The following is a 19,592-nucleotide window of genomic DNA, read 5'->3' as shown; positions in this document are numbered from 1 at the left end:
TATATATAGCATATATGCAGTATATATGTGCATATATGCAGCATATATATTATCATATATGTGCATATATGCAGCATATATGTACATATACACTGCATATAGGTTTCATATATGCGCATATATCCACATATAGGTTCTTTCCATTTGGGTATGAAAACGGTGTTTTAATATTTATACGGCGGTCAAAAGAACACAAATTCTGACTGGCTTGGCTGTCCATAATAGGTAGGCTACCCATGAATTACCGTGGGACGGCATGTGTTCCTTTTTAATTAAAAAATTAAATGAAAACGATTCCTGTGGAATTGTTCACAGACAGCATACGCAGTTCAACTAATAAAGATATTCATTGCTGGCAAACAATAGGATGCATTTGCAGATTTGCTTTTAATTGACTGTAGGTCACTGCCACTTCATCCAACGCTCCAAGTGAGAATAAGAACCCGCTTCAGACGATTCAGTGCATGCAGGGAACTGAATAAATCATTCAAACTGATTCGCAAACCAATTTAGACAGTTTTGCCAACTTGATCAAGTATTTGAACAGAATCGACTCAAAAGAGTGATTCATTTGTGAATGGGGCATCGTTCATGAAAAAAAAAAGAAAAAAAGAGACAGCACACTTGGAATAAACTACGCATTTCTTACCATGTACAATATTGCATTAAAAAAAAAGTAACGAGAGGAACGTCGCCCAGCATAGCGAAGTAAAAGTACAGATTTTTCATTAGAAATGTACTCAAGTAAAACGCACATTTAAATCTACTCTTAAAAGTAAACATTTTTCAAAAAGATACTCAAGTAAATGTAATGAAGTTAATATACTTTGTTCGTTACTACTTCTTCTAGGAACTATGAAAGGAACTAAGTTTACTCCGGTGCAAAAGCACCTAATATGTTGTGATGTTATTTCCTCCAAGAGGTGCATCAATTTTTGGCCAAGATCTTGTACTGACAATGCAGGAGGTGAGCACTCTGTAAAGTCTCCTCCAGCACATCCCAAAGACTTTCAATAAATTTAAGGTCTGGACTCAGAGGTGCCGATTCATGTGTGAAAATGATTCTTCATGCTCCCTCCCAACCATTCTTTCACAATTTGAGCCTGATGAATCTTGACATTGTCATTCTGGAATATGGCCATGATGTGTTTTCCTACATGGTTGTTTAAGAAATGAAAAGCTACACACTCCATCAATTAGGGTTAAATTAACTGTTTCCAAACATATAACATGCTAGAAACATAATAATCAGTGCAATAATGATCCAATAAAAGACTCTTCACTTTTGCCTGTAAAAATTTAAACAGTGACTTTTAGCTGCTCTAACTGTATCAAATTTTTATCTGCCTATAGCAATAGACAAACTGCTTATATATAAAAAGGATAGAATCAATCACAGTGTTATATGCTAACTTTGGCCACGCTTTATTCTACAGTATATAAACTTGTGTGATTCTTCAGGTGGGTGAGTTTCTCTGCTGTGAAGAGGCTCCTGGCTGTGAACAAACATAAACCAAAGGATACGCTGGAATCTGTTTCTGCTGTGCAGCAAGGTAGGGCACTGAAGATTCTTGGTTGAAGTGATCCATAGGGGACGGGATGCCGTCTGACTGTGGGTGAATCCCACAAATGAAGCTATGCATTTTAACTAAGTGAGGTTTGTGGATGTACATTTACATATGTTTGCATAGACATTGAAACATATGTTGACATTTAACATTTAAATTAAGAAAGAATTAACATAAGAATTAACATATTAACATCCTCATGAATCTATGAATATATAATTTATGAAATTAATTAGGTGATTCTGTTGTATTTATAATCAATAAGATAAATTATGTTTTCAGTGCCATCACATTTATTTAGGGCAGGTCACACATTCACTTACTTCGAAATTCACATTTCATTCTTCTGTATGAATTATGGTGCCATACTCTACTCATTTCACAGGATTCCATAATTTTAAGCAAGGCTAAATTTGTTAAAGCAAATACAATTTCTGTATTTAACAATTATTTAACCACTTAACCATTATTATCATGTAAATTTTATTTTGTTTACTGTGGGACATAAAACTTTTCCGTTTTTAGGCTAAAAAAAATAATAATCATAAAATACACCACAAATGCACCATTAAATGTTCAATAACACAATCAGTCCTATTAATCCAAATCTTCCAGACGATTGCTTTGAGGAATAGAGCCCATTTGAAGTCTTTATTGAGTAATCTGTTTCCATCATCATGACTGTAACCAAATCCTTCACTCATTAAACACTCAAAAATGCCTCTATGTATGTGAGACTAAATACAATTTTCCATTTGTAAAGTTATAATTTGTTAGGAATACATTGTAATATAAACCTTAATTTCATCCAGGAAATCAACAGTAGATCAACAGCGATCCAATGGTAGTCAGTGGAGCGCACTGAAACGTCATGACAGCGATGCCGGGTGTGTTTCAGCCCTCGTCGCGCATTCGTTCGCTTTGAGTGTAGATCCAGTCTATGCTGCGTTTGTAGAAGGTTAGCGTTTCAAGCAAGCAGATGTTAGCATGTAATGAAAAAAAATCAAAATGTGAGACTACAGACGTTTTCCTATTTGTACAGTAATAAACTGAAAGAAATGCAATGTAATACAAACCTTAATTGACCCAGCAGCTGAGTTACAGAAAAACCTCCCAGGACCTGTGTAAAAATATTAAAAGCCCAATAAAATGACAAAACAGGCTGAACCCAGCCTTTGGGTTGACAAAATAACCCAGCATTTTTAGTGCAGGATAAGATAAAAGTAGATTTTCACCAAGTAGATTGAAACATTACCAGTGGGGCACATCTCTGTTGGGAGTACTTCTTTACTTTTGAACATTTCTGGAATTGTGATTACACTTGTTGGCCTGCTATATTTTCTTCTTTGTTTTTAGCCTATTTTTAAAGAAATGTTTGTTACAATTTTTCATGTTTTGTTTTAGTTTTTGTTTGGTAACTTTTTTTGTGCAGCTTCTGTAACCTCAAGGATTTTACTAAAGGACATTCTGTATGTTGAAAATCACTTCCTGTCACATCCTTTCTGTTGCTGGAGAAGCAAAAATAAATAATTTCCCAATACTTTAAAAGAGACAAAAAGACAAGGGTAAGTACAACAAGGGTACGTAAAACAGCATGGTCATCACTGCATAATTTTGAGTTTAAAAATATTTTTTTATTTTCTCAGTAGATTTGATTCTTTTCTTCAAATGAATGTAGTTACTCTTAAAACAATTAACACAGAAAACTAAACACTCTTATGTTGACAAAACACATTTCAATATTCACTGCATAATGAAGCACTGCAATTTAGTAATGCAGTTTTTAAAAGTAAATGCTATTATCAAATTTACAGGTGATGTTGTATCATTCAGCTATAAACACACAAATGACAAATGTTTCTTCCTGATATATTACTTTTATTTTTCAGTTGCTAACAAGCATTATTCAATACTGAAGCCACAAAACTCTTCATATAGTCTTCATTACCAAAATGACTCTTGGCCAAACAGTTAATCTCACCTCCAAAACTCACTCTGACCAACAAGACACTTCACACAAAATATAAAAAATAAACTCGTTCCACCATAACACTGGCAACAAATATCATTCAGAAAACATGCATTTGTTTTTTGTATATCTTTACAGATAGAACTGTAATCTACATGCAAAATAATAAAAAGTTGAAACAACAACAACAAAATCCTAAAGAAATAATAATCACAAAACAACAACAATAACCAATCATTTAAAAAACAAACAAACAAACAAACAAAAAAACTTCAAAAACTAGTATAATGACATATGTGCATATGTCAGCTGTGCCAGGAGGCCTTTCTGTATGGAGTTTGTATGTTCTCTCCGGTTTCCTCTGGGTTTATACCACAATCCGAAGACATAAAGGACAGGTGAATTGGAAACATCTCAGGTTATGGTTACCTGAGAAGGGAAAGAGATGCTGTGTCTTTGACACTGTGGGAATACCTCTGAGTGATTGCGTCATGAAGCACGTGTGAAATCAGTCCAATGGCGTGACAGAAAATCATAGGCGGGTGACGTCATGACCAGGAGGGTACAAAGCACCCTGAGACCAAACAATGTTAGCTTCTGACAGGCCGAAGCAAGTCGGTCACAGGTATACAGGAAGTATACCAAAGCGACACAGTGTCTCGTTCCCTTCTCAGGGAACCATGGTTACATGCATAACCTGAGACGTTCCTTTGACGCTGTGGGAATGTTTATACCCACTCCTCCATACTTACAAGTGCCCCAGTCTGGTTCGACACACCAATGAGGAAACCAGATACCAAAGGGTCTCTCCCTAATGACACACCACCCAAAAGAATGTGGTAAGCAGCCACAAACAGCTAAAAGGTGGAGGGGGCCAACTCTGCAGAGAACTGCTCCTGCAGGAACTTAGGACTGCACCAAGGGGGCAGTCAACTGGGTCCAGCAGGCGATTTCTGCACCATGTAGTGAATCAAGGCATACTTTAAGGCATACTGTTTCCTCGTGAAGGGAGCTCTGGAATGAAGTATGGCCTCAACAACCTCAGTTGAAAGACCTGAACCTATGAGCTGGGCTATCAGAGACCAAGCCCACCATTTTCATAGTTTCAGGTGAGGGAGAAGAATTGAGACCTCTGCCTGAGAGAGAGGGTCCCCCCTGACCCTCCCAAGGAAAGCCAAACGAGAAGGGACAAGAGGCCCATGAGAAAACTTTGCCTGGCCAGAATTGGGCTACTAACAGAAGACGGGCCCCATCCTGGCGCACTCTCTCAAAACTCTTGGGAGTAGAGCAATTGCATACAGATGAAACCTTGTCTGTACCATGGGGGCTGGATGCCTGAGCAGGACATCTGCTCCCTGTTTTTGGCAACCAGGAATATAAGTTTTCTTAGGCCCACAGGAGGATCTGGTGTGCCACTTCGCAAAGTTGGTGCGACCGCAGCCCCCCTGATGATTTATATAGGTGACCACCGATGTGTTGTCTGTACGAACAAGAACATGGTCACCCCTGAGGTCTGGGAGGAAGTGTTTCAATGCTAGAAAGATGGCTATCATTTCCAAGTCATTTATGCACCAGGAGAGATGATGCCACTTCACAGACCTTGAATTGAGTGAACTTCCAGAATCGCTCCCCAGCCCATGAGGGAAGCATCCGTCGTTAGCATTATGTGATGACAAGGAGCTCTAAACACAGGACCCTGGGACAAGAACCAAGGCTTCTTCCACTTAACCAAGGTACAAAGCATCTGCGTGTAACCTTGGTCATGTGAAAAGGGTTAGCCCTCAGGGAAAACCCCTTGGTCTTGAGCCACCACTGCAAAGGTGAGTTGAGAAAAGAAGGAAATATGGAAATATGTATCCTAAGAGCTATCATGACAAACTAGTCCTCGGATCTGAATGTGTCATAATCCGCCTCAGCACAAATCTAGAATTGGGATGCAACCCCTAATCCTATATCAGAATGATACTGGCTATAGAACCTGGGCTCTTTTTTGGGAGGAGTAGTACAGTTGATGTCTCGTTTACCAGAGCCTGCTTGGAACCTACCACAGTGGGTAGGATCCCATTGAAGTGGAAGACTGGCAGGGAATACCCAGACTAGCTTATCTAAAGTCCTCCTCAGAGGAGGCGATTCTCCCAGTGCCGCAACATCACCAGGCGGACACTGAGACCTGAAATTGTGGAAGATGACTGCACAGTGAAGCACCAGAGGTAGCAGGGTTAGTAAACTGGTCTCCTGAGGGCACCAAAGAGAATTGGGCACTGTATGATGAGGTGTGAGCCACTTACTCTCTGGAGGCCAAAAGAGCCAGTCTCTCAAGACTGGTCTCCGGTATAACTCAAGCGACCAATTAGGTGCTCTGAAGTGGCAAACCAACAGGGAACAGCCGAACTGATTGCTCTGGGACCCTCCGAGCATCCCAGTGCCACTATGTTTCCGGGCTCATTTCCGGGCTTCCTCAGAAATAAATGCAGCCAAAGATCAACCATACAAGTAAACACGGTCTGGATGAAAGGCTGAACATTGTAAATCTAACTTCTCAAAGTCAGATAGCATTTATCATTTAATTCTTCAGAATTAAATACAGCCGAAGATCAGCCAGACAAGTTAATGGCCTGGATGAAAGGCTGAACATTTTATATTAACAGACATCTAACTTCTCAAAGTCAGATAGCATTTATCATTTAATTCCTCAGAATTAGATGCAGCCGAAGATCAACCAGGCAAGTAAGCATGGTCTGGATGAAAAGCTAAACATAGTATATTAATACTAGACCAAGCTCATGTACTTGTGCAACAAGTTTATTTAATTTGTATCTCTATAGTATTTGTTGTATTGTTTGTAATTTGTTTGTAAATTTCTTTTTATATAACAACAATTATATATATTGGTAATTATGCCCTTTGAAGGTTATTGGACACTGTGAAATTTTTGTTCTTTACGTTTGTGACAAGCACATAAAAAATTATTACTTTTTTCATTAGAGTAATAATAAAGAAGCTGTCCTACGTCCATTAGTCTCACTGTGTTGTGCTTGGAAAACTGCAACATCACCCCAAAAAAAAAAAAAAAAGAGAGAGAGAGAGAGAAATTAATAAATGTATAGGTATCGGTATTGGTAAGTACTAGAAAAAAGTATCGGTACTCGTACTCGGTCCTTAAAAAATGGTATCGGTGCATCCCTAGTTAATACAGACATCTACTTCTCAAAGTCAGATAGTATTTATTATTTAAATGATGCTTGCTAGCAATTAAAAAAATGTTACATTTTGGTTGGCTGTGTGAACTGTTGGGAACATTTTGAGAATGTTGAGAATTTTGTGCGTACAGAATTCAGAATTAAATACAGCCGAAGAGAAAATTATACACATGATTTGTAATTTGTATGAAATGAATAAAAACGTACAATCTATTTAAGACAATTATAAAGTAATCAGATCTCTTTGTTAAAGCAGTTATTCAAGTTTAGAGAAATGTATCAAATCTATTGAGAAATACTGTAAGAAACATTATTCACCTTATCTTTTTGTTTGTTTTGTTCTATAAAAGCATTTTCCATGTTGTTCAAATTGTTGATGTTAAAAATTCTGAAATTATGTTTGCTATGGTGCCCTGGAGGGGGCAGGTTCAGTTCAATACGGTTAATCTATACATTATTAATGAAATATGATAATGTAAAAATAAAATACCCATAGAAAAAAAAGTTGTTTCCTTCAAAATAACACTTGTGGCCATGCAGAGATGGGCACTTAAGTTAGTGATTCAGACTCAAGTCACATTTTAATTGACCTCAGACTTCACTCAGACTCATCAGAAAGGACTTAAGTCTTAACCTTAAAGGATTAGTTCACTTTCAAATGAAAATTAGCCCAAGCTTTACTCACCTTCAAGCCATCCTAGGTGTATATGACTCTCTTCTTTCTGATGAAAACAATCAGAGAAATATTAATAAATATCCTGACACTTCCCAGCATCCCTCTGGTTCCTCACCTGCACTCCATTTCTCATCACTGATCACTACCAGCTGCCACTCATCTTCTGCACCATTCATAAGGTCCTCTCTGTCGTGTCTCTCAAATAATGATTCTGGATTCGAACTGTATTAACGTGTTTTCGTTTACTTTCTTTAGGCAACGTTATACATACATACAACTCACTGGCGCTTCCTAGTTGCCCTCTCGTGACATCCTAGAACATCATAGCAACATCACCACATCCTCCCTTTCTAGAGATCAAAGGGTAGACTACCTTTGTCTCAACAGACCTTAGAGGATTATTCTGCCTCTTTTGCTGGAAGGTCTGCGCCTATCTAATTCTTAAACAAAACAGGCAATTATAACGTTTGTCTTTGCATTTTGAACAATTTCTCTTTTTTTTTCTTCAAATATGTACATACGGTGGTAGTGCATTCGTAACAATAATGCAATAGTAAAACAATTTGTTTACAGGTTCAGCCTTTCAGGTTTCACAATCCGTCTCCCACATTTAGTTCTAGATGTAGACAACAACTCAGGAAAGTCATGCTTCTCTGATTCCTGAGAGAAAGGATGTGGCTCAGTGAATGTTTCCAAGGACTGATCTTGTGTATCGCTGTTTTCATCCATAGTTACTGCTTGCATAGGGACCAGATGTTGACGGTTACGTCTCACAGTCCCATGCTGCGTATTCACAATGTACGACCATGGAGCAAAGTGACTAGCCACAATCGTTCCTGATTCTTTAGCATCAGACACCCAGACTTGTTCTCCTGGCTGTAGTGTGCTGAGTTTTTTAGCTCTGTGATGTTTATTAAAGTGCTCTGCATCTGCACTCTTTCTTTCCTTCTCTTTTGAGAAAACTGCAACAGGATCGGGGAGTGCTGGGTCTAGCAATGATGAGAGTATGGGCACAGTCGTTCGCAACCTTCTGCCCATAAGAAACTGAGCTGGGCTGTACCCATTCTGCAAGGGGGTAGCTCGATATGCTAATAGAGCAAGGTAAGGGTCACTGGCTTTCTTGAGAATAGCCTTTATGGTCTTGACTGCACGTTCAGCCTCTCCATTGCTCTGGGGAAACTTTGGGCTGCTAGTAACATGCATAAATCCATACAAAGCAGCAAAGGATTCAAACAAGCGCCCAGAGAATTGTGGCCCATTGTTTGTTATCAAAGTCTCTGGAACTCCATGACGTGCGAATATGGACTTCATGTGGACAATGATGTCAGTGGACCTGGTGGGTGATAACTGGGCAATCTCCACATACCTAGAATAGTAATCAACAACCAGCAGATACGTTTTAGTTCCCAGCATGAATAAATCTGCCCCTAGCCTTTGCCAGGGCCTGTCAGGGAGCTGAGTGGGCATGAGAGGTTCTTTTGGGTTTTGTCTCTCCTTGAGGCATGTTCTGCAGTTGAGCACCACTTCCTTCAGCTGATGACTTAACCCTGGCCACCATACCGATTGTCTTGCTTGCTCTCTGCATTTCACAAGTCCTAAGTGCCCCTCATGCAACTTGCTAAGGACGCTGTTTCTCATGGTGGCTGGAATGACCAGCCTCGTGCCTCTCAGCAACAGGTCATCCTGCACAGTTGGGAGAGCAAATTCTGCCCAGTATCGTTTCAGTACTGGGTCACTCTTGCTGTGCTCTTACCACCCTTCAACACACAGTTTCATCACACTAGAACATACGTTGTCACTCTTTAGCTTTTTTCTCAGCTGTCCTAGGTACGTTGTGCTTGCTGGCAAATTTCCCATGATAGAGTCTACATATATGTTAGTGTCCTCCCAAAACTCTCTCTCTTCTTCTTGTAGCTCACACCGCTTCACCGGAGCATGTGAGAGGGTGTCAGCCACCCACAAACTCTTTCCTGGCCCATGAATGATGCAGTAGGAGTAATGCATTAGTCGCATTTTTAACCTCTGGATACGAGGAGGAAGAGCATCCAAAGCTTGTGATCCCAAGAGACTCAGTAGTGGCTTGTGGTTGGTTTCCAATTCAAAATGCTTGCCAATGAGAAAATCCTTGAATCTTTCAAATCCCCATGTGAGACCCAAGGCCTCTTTTCCCACTTGTGCATATCTCTGCTCGTTCTGAGTAAGAGATCTTGATGCTTAAGCTATTGGCTTCCAACCTTCATGCCACCTCTGCATAAGGACGGACCCCAGTCCATAGGACGAAGCATCGGCTGACACTTTACAGTCTCTGTTTGAGTCATAGATGGCTAGAACAGGATGGGACACCAGTACATCTTTCAGAGCTTGAAACGCCTTAGCTTGTTCAACACCCCAAATCCAAAGGTTCTTTTTCGAAAACAGGTTGCGGAGAGCTTTGTCTTTGTCCGCCAATTGGGGAATAAACTTCACAAGATGATTTACCATCCCCAGGAAGCTCCGCAGTTCACTCACATTTGAAGGCTCTGTCATATCCCTGATGGCTGCTGTTTTCATTGGGTCAGGACTAATGCCATCAGCAGAGATAATGTGGCCTAAAAAGTGTACTTTCTGCTATGACAACTCTCTCAACATTGAGGGTCATGCCTGCCTTTTGCATTTTCCCCAGCACTGCATGCAGACGAATGTCATGCTCCTCCTTGGTTCTCCCCCACACCAGAACATCATTAATATGACACACCGTGTCTTCCAGCCCTTCAGTGACCTCTGTAGCCATTCTATTCTGAAAGTGTTCTGGAGCGGAGGTTATTCCAAAAGGAAGCCGTTTGAAGAAGTAATGGCCAAATGAGATTATGAATGTTGTGTACCTTGTAGAATCCTCTGACAATGGTATCTGCCAGAATCCCATATTGGCATCTAACTTACTGAAACTGTCTGTTCAACAGATGGCAGGATGTATTTTTCCCTGCAAACTGACTCATTCAACTCAGAGAGGTCTACACATATCAGAACAGCACCTGACTTCTTTGGGACTACCACCATGCCAGCACACCAGTCTGTTGGTTCCTCCACCCTAATTACCCCCAATGTCTCCATATGACCCAGCTCCTCTTTAATTTTAACCATTAAAGGTAACGGGATTTGTCTTGGGATTTTAAGTGAGAATGGAGTAGCCCCCGGGTTAAGCCTGATAACATATTGCTGTCGTACCGCTGCACAATTTTGGATAACTTGACTTTAGTGTTTCCATATCAATGTTATCTAATCGTGCCACAAGCTTGAGCTTCGCAATAGCCGGTCTGCCCAGAAGTGCAGTGTGCAGATTTCTGATGACGTACACATCTTCCTCAGACTGTTTGTCACCTCTCTTTAACAGCAGATTTGTAACGCCGACAACATATAAGGGGGTTTGCACTGGACCAAGCAATGGCCTTGTCGCATCCCTGAGGGCAGGTAAGTCTTTTTTGAAAATCTCCTCAAACACATCTACTGGAATGACAGTGACATCCGCGCCGGTATTAATCTTAAACGGCACGCATTTGTGTCCAATGTCCAAGTCCACCATCCATGGTTCGCCAGTTCCTGTGATGCTGCCAAGAAATATAGGGTCACCCTCACACACTTCGCGCACAGTTTTAGATGATGCACACGTCCGCTTATAGTGGCCTTTTTTCCCACAGGAGTGACATTTTACATCATTTGCTGGACAGTCACGCTTTGCATGTGCTGGGGAGCTACCACACTTATGGCACTGGTTGCTATTCGTCTTACTAAAGTGTGGTACATGTGATTTTTTGTTTAGAATAATTCCCTTTTTGGGCTCTCCCCACATTACGCTTTCCTTTTGTACAGTCTATCGACAGAACCAGCATCTGTAACCACAGCGTCTCTCACACTTCTCAGCGCAGTCGTTTCACCTCCTTGCTTTGCCTTGCCATTGCAATTGCTTTTTCCAAGGTCAGTTCATGATCCAACTGCATATGCTCAGAAAGCCATCTGTTGGCCAACCCCACGATGAGTCTGTCTTGAATCAGCTCATCATGCAATGCTGAATAATTACAATGTCCAGCCAGAGCATACAAAGCTGTCACAAATGAATCAACAGTCTCATTTTCTTCCTGTTTACGCATATTGAAACGTGCACGTTCGTATATTACATTTCTCTTCCCAACGAAATGTGCTTTAAAACCTGCTTTTACTGCGTCATACTTTGTTTTGTCGGCGTCTGCCAGTGGTAACCCACGGAGAATATCATCGGCCTCATCTCCCATGCAGTAAATGAAAGTATTCACCTGATTTTCGTCGGAGTTTTCATGCAAGTTGCTCGCCAATTGGAACCGTTCAAAACCACTTTCTTCGTAACTTGAATACGGAAGGGGGTCTGGCGGAAGCTTGATATTTGATTTCATAACTTCATAACATATGGATTTTTTTTTTGCACAAACGCATAATTTAGCTTCAGAAGGCCTATTATATATATATATATATATATATATATATATATATATATATATATATATATATTGTTGTGGAAATTTTAATTTTTCATATGATTTTTACCTGTATTCTTGTGAAATATGATGCTTATGGAACATGGTATGATGTTGGCTTAAGTGGTAATGTTTAACATAGTGTTAACATAGATGTTAGAAATAGAAAGAGCAAGACATGGTATGGGGACATGCAAGATGTATGTTAAAAGCATGTCTGTGCTAACAATGTGTGGAAAGTTACAGCCGCTAAGAGATGTTCCTAATATGGTAAAAGGACAGAGGCTTTGGCCTTGGAAGTTAGAGATATAAAAGTGAGGGGAAGCTTTCGTTCTTGGTCTTACACTCTGCAGCTACTTGTGTTTCTGTATGACCTGTCTGACCATTCTAGCAAGAAATAAAACCTTTAAAGACAATTGGACGTGTTTATCTCTTATGCAGTAGAGTCGGGTTGATTTTTTGCCACAACAATATATATATATATATATATATATATATATATATATATATAGTCGCTGCCCGATGAAACTCACGTATGTCCAAAACGGTTACTTTTCAGGAAGTGAAAAAAACACCGTATTTCAAAAGCAGTTGAATGTACCGTTGTCATACTTGGTACGGCATCTTTACATGTAACCAAATGGATATACGTGAAAATCAGATGACATGATTTCACAACTTTTCATTGGCCATTTAGATATGTGAAGCATACTGTATACGGAAATGAACCTGGACATTCAATCCGTCGAAAAATCTCAAAATCGGCAAAATGGACATACGTGGTTTTCATCGGACAGCGACGATATATATATATATATATATATATATATATATATATATATATATATATATATATATATATATATGATGGATGATTGTGGATGGAATCACTTTCTTCAGCTCATACTAGTGACCCCCATTCACTGCCATTATAAAGTTTGGCTGCGTCAGGATATATATTAATGTTTTTTTGATTATGTTCATCAGAAAGAAGAAAGTCATATACACCTAGGATGGCTTGAGGGTGAGTAAAGCTTGGGCTAATTTTCATTTGAAAGTGAACTAATCCTTTAACTATTGAGGAAGATTTTTTTCTTTCTTTTTTTTTTTTTCTTAAAGTGAGCTAGTTAGGGTGGCTATCTCTCACAGTATCAGCAACTCAGCATTATCCAGCAGCTCACAGTACCGCATCGTGAATTATTCTTGCTTACTGGCAGCTCTCATAAAAAGCCAGCACTCTGGCTGTGTTCAAAATCACCCTCTATACCCTCATTTTCTATTCCCTACATTAGTCCACTGATATAGATCACTTGATGGAGTGAATAGAAAAATGAATGAGTGAATTCGGACACTGAGCACGCCAAAAGGGCTGCTGCAGTTTGTGCTCGCTGTTTAATAATCATTTGAAACTAAGCAAACTAGCAGCACCAGCAGTAAGATTAAAAGATTTATCTTGAACTCTGTCATGGAAATGATGTACAAACCCTAATTAAACAATTTAATAATTAATCAAAAAGCAATTTATATCCGTGTAATATTATGCTGTAGCCACACTGAACCAGTGGTTTGGAAAATGGATGGATGATTCAGGTGCGGGCGCCATCTACTGGCAAGAGACCGTCACAGTGCATTATGGGTATTCTCTAGCCTTTGAGTGCAGTTGAGTGTACATAGGTTGTACACTCTTTATTGCAGTGCATTATGGGAATGAGTGAATGCACTCAATAATGTCCACTAATGTTTCAGACACCCCTACAAATGACTGTCCTTTCAAATAGTGCCCTATTTAAGGGTATGTGGCCGATTTCGGACACAGCCTCTGTTCTGTCTTCTGCTCAGTATAGATACACTGGGCCATCGACCAGTATTAAATCATGAAAAGTGTGAAAAGCATCACGAGAGACCACTTTAAATGACTTGGTCTCAAACATAACATTACAATAATAAAGAACATAAACAATTTAAAGAGCTCTGACATGTACCACCTGACTGCTGCAGATTCATTTAGGCGTTGATAGTGATGCCAGAAAAACACATCTATTTGAGTCTGAGGATGTGAACAGCTCCGAGAAGAACGACACGGTTTGCCATCTCGTAATTATGGTTACAACATGGCGTGAACACAGTGTAAGCTCATTGTTTTGGTTCACGAGTGGCACTCTGCGACTATACATCTCTGCACAGCAACTGTACAACCAAACATTTAGGAAGACGGTGCACTCAATATGGTGAATAAGCCTCGCCTTCTAAGTGAATGAGCCAATCTTTGATTAGTAAAGTCATCGTGTCACTGCAGCTGCCATTGGAAGCTCCGGTTACTATAGAAACAGGCAGCGTTCTCAGGCTCACGCTCATGACTGTGCATGCGTATTGGCTGGTTTAGCATGAAAAATAAACTTTTTTAAACAATATTTAAATATAAGAAACAAGCTTTACGAGATTGTTGTCAGATTTCATTGGTGTTTTTAAAAATGAAATTTAATCGTAAGCTTAGTGAACAGTTTTGGAAAATTTGATGTTTCCCCGTTCAAAAAAAAATAGGAGCTGCACTTGGACGCCCGAGGGGCATTTCAAATATGGCCGCCGAGTGAAATGACTTGTCTTAAAGGGACATTGATACAACTCTGCATAATGGAACTCGATGATGTCTGCATGAGCAGGGTGCGCAGTGAATGAAAATACATGTTAACAAGCAGGACTTTGTATCATTACATTTGGATTGAACATAGTTTTTCTGGTCCTAAACTATATGAATATTTTTTAATATTTAGACCACTTCTTTTATTGACTGGTATCAGGATGTGATACTTTAATTACGGGGTCCTCCTTTGTTTTTAATTTGTAGAATAGTATCTTGGTAAATTTGTTGGTGATCTAATAGTCAGTATCTCTACAATATTTCTACTCTTCAAACTTGCAAAATAGCAGTTCAAACTAATATCTTAAGTCTCTGTGATGATTGGTTGTTATACCAAGGGAGTATAACACTCTAACCACAGAAAGTACGAAGTACTTTTAACCAAAGGAGGCTAAGTCTTTCCAGTTTTCCGAATGGCAAATTTGGCACACTCGGGGAAGAGCAGTGGTGGTTTAGATTCAGTAATATTTCATGATGTTACAGTGATGAAATTACAGAGAAGAAATGTAAATTCTTAGGCATGAAATGAAATCAAAAACTAGTAATTTTATTAATATTAAATCATCCTCCTCCCATTTTCCACCTCAAAATTTTGAGTAGACTGTGCCTCTCTTGCCTCCCATGATGAGCTGCCACTGATGTTTACTGACTTGAGACTAAAAGACTTGACACTTAACTCAGACTCCAGGGTTACAAACTTTAGACTTGACTTGCACTCCAGCTTAGGGCTTGATTCAGACTTAAGGTGAAAAAAAGAACATTTCTGAACTTGTCCCCTCCCAGGTTTGCTGATATTCGAAGATTCATTACAGGGATCTGAGCAATATTTTATTAACTCTTTCTCTTTTTTGTGAATCTTGTGGACCAGACCAAATACCTTCCAAACCGGAGAAACCAAAAAGGTCATCAGATCAACATACAGTGCAGTACAGACCTCAGAAGATGCCTTCTTTACCGTTTTTAAATATATTTGGCAGACAGCTGACCCAAATGAGTATTGTGACCTCAGTTCCAATGACCTTTTCATTAGTGGGTTTGCAGGCAGTTATGGATGTAAAATTTTCATGCCCATGCAAAGCTTACTGGAACATGCCTATAACAGCTTTCATCTTCATCGTTCCAGCTTTCTTTGCTTTCATTATAATGTTCATATTGTTAAGGCCTATTCCATTTAAATATAGCTGTTCTCAAAAACAAAACAACATTGAAGCATCTCGAAGAAATAAAGACTGTGAAGAAACATCTCAAGGACATGACAACAAAGAAACACCTCAAGAACATCTCAAGTACTGTATAAAATGTCGTGTTAAAACTTTTTTAGTTTGTTTGATTCCTAGTCTTGTGTGGATCTGTATATTTTTAATTGATGGTGATTATATTGCATGTGGATTCACAAACTGGAATGGACGCTATGCCTGTGATAAAGAACTGCATCCATATTGTCTGAATTGGTGCAAACCCACTGAATTAAGCTCAGAAAAAAATGAGACTAAATGTTACGAGAGAACACGGGAGTTGATATATATATCAAAGGTAAGCAAACAAAGGTAACCATAGGATTTTTACCCAAATTTCCCTTATATGTGAAAGATTAAGACTGCATTATCCTGTTTCATTACCATATTTATTGCTCTACATACTTTTTTCCCCCTGAATTTCTTAAAGAAAGCTACAAATATAAGACTAGTCTTAGCAGTTTATGCATTTTTTTTTCTTCTTTTTTTTTCAAGATTTCAGGATATGTTCTGGCACTTATCTTCTGTATCATAACAATTATTTTGGTGACTTTTGACTGGGACGGAAGTCTAATATCAAAGAGCAGCAGTACTGGAAGCAGCACCTCAGCAGAGCCAAACACAGATAAGAGCAACAAGGACAAGTCAGACAACCTTCCGATGAGAAGCATTGGAAGCACACCTGAGCAAAGCAAGTCCCTTATTCCCCGCCAAGGAGGAAGAGGAGAGGGCAAGAAAGAGGAAGAGGAGGAAGAGGAGGAGGAGGGAAATAAAGAGGAATAGGAGGAAGAGGAGGAGGAGGAAGGAAAGAAAGAGGAGGATGAGGAGAGCAAAAAAGAAGAGAATGAGGAGGGCAAGAAAGAGGAAGAAGAGGAGAAGGAAAAGAAAAAAGGAGGAGAAGGAGGAGGAGGAGGAGGAGGAGGAGGGCAAGAAAGTGGAGGAAGAAGAAAAAATAATTTGCAAAGAGCAAAGCAGAGTATCAATTTCGGATCAATTTTGAGCTACTATGATAGAACATGTTTTCGTTCAAAAGACAATGACAGAGAAATATTACATTTGTTTTGAGATTAAAAATGTATTTCTCCCTGCGAACTATATGTTTTGAACAATGTGTTTTTTGCTTAATAGTGTATATCATTTTGATTACTTTGTTTATGATTTGAGAGCAGTGCTTGATTTTTGTAACCGGGTGACGTATGGGTTTGGTACTACATCTCCCATAAGTCTTTGGGACAATTATAAGACTTGCGTCATTACGTAGTTGGCACTCTATAGAGAATACGATTCTGACGTCACGCTGCATTGAGTTCTGGGTAACTTCTTTGTTTATACGCCATCTTGACAGGATCGCACAGCCTTTCCGTCATTGAGTTTAGTTCAGTAATTTGTTTTCTGTCATGATTGTGAAAAATGTCACCATTGTATGTCATTAATGCTGCATCGATAATGGCGATAGTAACTCTGATAATCGTTCTGAGAGAGAACTGGACAACGAGCAACGTTTTTTGCCTTTTCTACGTGTAAAAACAGCAAGGGAAACAGGTCGAGGAGATGACGAGAAGACGCCGGATGGCAAATCTTTTAGTAATGGCACTGATTAAACCCACTGCATATCACTCAATAAAAGAATCACATTGCTGAGTGTTTTTTGAAATTTTTGGTTTAATAATTAAAGGTCCCGTTTTTCGTGTTTTTTTTAAGCTTTGATTGTGTTTATACAACATGTGTTCATGTTTCGCGTGTAAAAAAACACAGTATTTTTCACATAATTTACTTATCTGTATACCGCTGTTTCCACTGTCATAAAAACGGGCTGATGACTTCCTTGTTCTATGAAGTCCCTCCTTCAGAAATACGTAACGAGTTCTGATTGTGCCAGCGGTTCCTGTGTTGTGATTCGACAGCTCTGAGCGCACCGTGCCCGGAAAGGTCACGCCTCTTACCATAACGTGGAGATGCACACGCTCAGTTATTGTAAACATGTCTTTAATTTTACCCTATCAATTTGAGCCGGAATCAGACCCGTGATTGGACTGCGGGATGAAAATAACAGCGTTTCGACGACATGGCGACAAACACACTCTACAAACGCAACTGATTTTGTTTGTCATCTGTTGAAATAAATATAAAAATACAGTGTGTTCGTGTCCGTCTGTCCGCTGACTGACCCATAATCTCTGATTCTCTGGGATCGTGGAAAGGAATATTTACAATGACAACAGTTGTAGGCCTACTCAATATGCTCGTTTAAAAACGTTTCCAACAAATAAATGAATCGACTTTTCTCAGCGTGTTGAACACATACTTTTATTTGGATATTCATATGATGGCTGAAGCAGCAGCGAGCGTCCAGTGTGCGACACGGTAAACAGATGAACATTGTAAACGAAATTCTACAAACTTCAGTGAAAAAATAAATAAAATTATCATGCGATGCTATAAAATAGCTTCTGTTCCCTGCAAAAGATACCCTTAAAAATGTGAATGTTCCACTTAATGGCAGAAACAAAACAAAAGGTAAGCAAGTATCTGTATTCATTTCAGTGCAAGTAGTAGGGGGCGATCCTGTCAAAATGGCGGCGCCGCCCCGGCATGCAACACGGCATGACGTCGGTTCGTATTCTCTATAAATAGAGGCAGGAAGTATAGCCAAAGCCACTGGAAGGCAAGCCTGCAACCTTTAGCCAAAAAAGCGTAACGGCTAAATCTAATGCTCCGCCCCCCGCGGTACGCAGGTAATGAGACCAGACTGAGGCTGTTTTTTGAATGGAAGTCAATGGATGAGAGGCTTCACTATGCTGATTAAACAGCTTTTGTGGGGAAATAGCTAATCATTTAATTAATGGACAGCCTATTCGCTAATCTTCAGAATGTTTTACACTAAACAATACTTTCGTTGGGAACTATGTGTAGATTTTAGCTTGATAAAAATTTATTTTTTTAAGAGAAGGCAGACTAGGGAATGTTGCGACTGACGTCACTGCCATTACATGATAGGCTGAGAGGTGCCACACGTGATTAAGTTAGCCGTTACGCTTTCTCTAATGGTAAGAGATACAGACCCTCTTATGGTATAGCGCGTCCTCGTTTCATTAATTTATTGACTCTGGAAACAAGTGAGAGTTTGTATCAGGTAATTTTGTTCTTAATAGTTATTTGCTTGTTCCTGTTTTGAGCAATCAGACACTTATATTGCTTCATGCTGCTCATGCTTACAATTGTTTGTCTCTAGGTCACCTTTATACGGTGGCCGAGAGAGCTCAACGCGCTGCAAATGAAGAAAACACATGCAAATAAAGAAAACATCATCAGTTTGACATGCGCTGCAAATTCCACAACACTTACAAATAGTGAAACGCGCTGCAAATAAAGAAAACATCTTCATCAGTTTGACAACACATGCGCTGCAAATTCCACAACACTTACAAATAGTGAAACGCGCTGCAAAAGCCCACAACACTTACAAACAGACAAACGTGCTGCAAATAGGACTGCTCATAATCAGAATGTTAACAAACAAAACGAAAAAACTTACCTTTCAGGTGCACACCACCTAAGAGTAAACATGAACAGTCCCAGACAGGTACGTCAATGTGTTCCCTATAACATTTTCGTTGTGGTCTGTGCCAGTCTCGGCGCCAGGACAAACGATTTGGGGGATATTATTTTGCGTTAAAATATTATTAATAAATGATTAATAATAAATAATATATATATTTTAATAATTTACTTGATTTTATGTCTCAAATCCCAGTCAATTATTCACTGCAGAAAGTGAAAGTAAAAACTCAGTGATGAGAGCTCTACTTCAACATGTTCTGA

General features: G+C 39.4%; 1 protein-coding gene across 1 annotated transcript; it reads left to right on the top strand.

Annotated features, from left to right (window-relative positions):
• Positions 1–12,925: 12,925 nt before the first annotated feature.
• LOC125277480 lies at positions 12,926–16,607 on the top strand. Its single transcript, XM_048205869.1, has 2 exons — positions 12,926–16,068; positions 16,266–16,607. Exons 1-2 carry the CDS (start codon positions 15,478–15,480, stop codon positions 16,551–16,553), a joined length of 879 nt encoding a protein of 292 aa, XP_048061826.1. The 5' UTR covers positions 12,926–15,477; the 3' UTR covers positions 16,554–16,607.
• The last annotated feature ends 2,985 nt before the right edge of the window (positions 16,608–19,592 follow it).

This window comes from Megalobrama amblycephala, linkage group LG10 (assembly GCF_018812025.1).
Source record: "Megalobrama amblycephala isolate DHTTF-2021 linkage group LG10, ASM1881202v1, whole genome shotgun sequence".
NCBI lineage: Eukaryota > Metazoa > Chordata > Actinopteri > Cypriniformes > Xenocyprididae > Megalobrama > Megalobrama amblycephala.
The sequence above is the reverse complement of the archived record's forward strand: the minus strand, read 5'-3'. Positions and strand labels throughout refer to the sequence as shown.

Excerpts from the sequence above, each read along its gene's own strand:
- LOC125277480 (XM_048205869.1), top strand. The coding sequence starts at position 15,478 with ATGCCTTCTTTACCGTTTTTAAATATATTTGGCAGACAGCTGACCCAA. Across the intron at positions 16,069-16,265 it reads AGTTGATATATATATCAAAG|ATTTCAGGATATGTTCTGGC; the intron begins GTAAGCAAACAA and ends TTTTTTTTCAAG.